Raw genomic sequence first — 1,321 nt, 5'->3', positions numbered from 1 at the left:
TCTGGTGGCCAGTATTGGTTTCATGGTGTGCATCGCCCTGGAAAGGTAGCTGTCTGTCTATCCAGTATGTGTGTACCTACTTCTGTGTTCAGCCATTGTATTATGATATCATTCTGAAGCTGTGTCTGTCTTGTATTGCAGGTATTTGGTCATCACCTGCCCACTGTGGTACCGCTTCAGACGAACCATCAAGGTCTCTGTGCTGGTGTGTGTCGTGGTCTGGGCCCTTCCTGCTGTCATTTTCTGTCTCGTCCTTACTGGACCGATCTCAGTAACCATCGTTGGCATCCTCCTCCTCCTTCCTCTCCCACTGCTCATATTCTTCCTTGGTGGGACCCTCAAAGCCCTGTCTGCTTCCATCTCTGTCCACTCTGATGAAAAACGAAGAATTGTAGGAATGTTGGTCCTGGTGCTGCTTATTTACACACTGTTGTTCCTGCCCAGCATTATTTTGTCCCTGGCATGGGGAAGCAGTGATATCGATGAACGTAAGCTAATCAACCTGTCCATCACATTTGTGCAGTTTAGTCCTCTGGCAGACTTATTTCTGTATATTTTCATGAGGAAAGGGACCATTGACAAGCTGTTGGCTTCTGTGTGTTGTTGCAGAATGGACAGTGATGATATCAGCAGTCCAGTGTGAATGATGACAAAATGTCCACAGTCAGCTTCATGTAGGCAGAGAAAGAGAGACAGAGATGTGGGGCTATTCATAAAACATTCAGGGCTGAGGCCTCAGACAGCCAGGCTTAAAGACGCCACTGGTTATAGCTAATGTGTGTCTGTCCCAAACTGTGTTTGTTTTGCTTTTTTAATCTTTATTTCATACAAATAGTTTTGCTGTTTTTGTGGGAGGCACGTAGGAAGTGATTCAGAGCAGGATTACGCAACAGTTGCAATGTGCTTAACAATATTGATAAATTCTTACTTCACAGTGATGCTAATGGAAAAACAGAACAGCAGAAGTAGGTACTAATTCATTGACATGGTAAAATGAAGTCAAATGAAATGGGTCAGTGTGTTGGTGCATGTATGTCGACAAAGTTCTCAAGAAGAACCAGTGACACACAGAGACAGTATTGGTCACTGACGTGACAGATGATTGTGGGCTTAGATGTCTGGGCTGATTAGTCAACACCACAGCACACATCTTGTGCATCCATGTATTGCTTTCATTGCTGATGCTGTTCCACTCCCAGTTAAATATAACTTTGGTTTTAAATAAATCAGCTTATTGTATACATCTGGTGTGGACTCCCTTCCTTCACATTCACTGAGCCAGTTTGTGTCAAGTATATTTCATGTGCATAAGGCCAAGAAG

At 43.8% G+C, this 1,321-nt stretch overlaps 1 protein-coding gene across 1 annotated transcript; it reads left to right on the top strand.

Moving 5' to 3' along the window:
* Positions 1-11: 11 nt before the first annotated feature.
* LOC126406768 (proto-oncogene Mas-like) lies at positions 12-1,193 on the top strand. Its single transcript, XM_050071252.1, has 2 exons — positions 12-45; positions 142-1,193. Exons 1-2 carry the CDS (start codon positions 23-25, stop codon positions 641-643), a joined length of 525 nt encoding a protein of 174 aa, XP_049927209.1. The 5' UTR covers positions 12-22; the 3' UTR covers positions 644-1,193.
* Positions 1,194-1,321: the final 128 nt, after the last annotated feature.

This window comes from Epinephelus moara, chromosome 19 (genome assembly GCF_006386435.1).
Source record: "Epinephelus moara isolate mb chromosome 19, YSFRI_EMoa_1.0, whole genome shotgun sequence".
NCBI classification, from domain to species: Eukaryota; Metazoa; Chordata; class Actinopteri; order Perciformes; family Serranidae; genus Epinephelus; species Epinephelus moara.
This window is presented reverse-complemented; position numbering and strand designations above follow the sequence as displayed.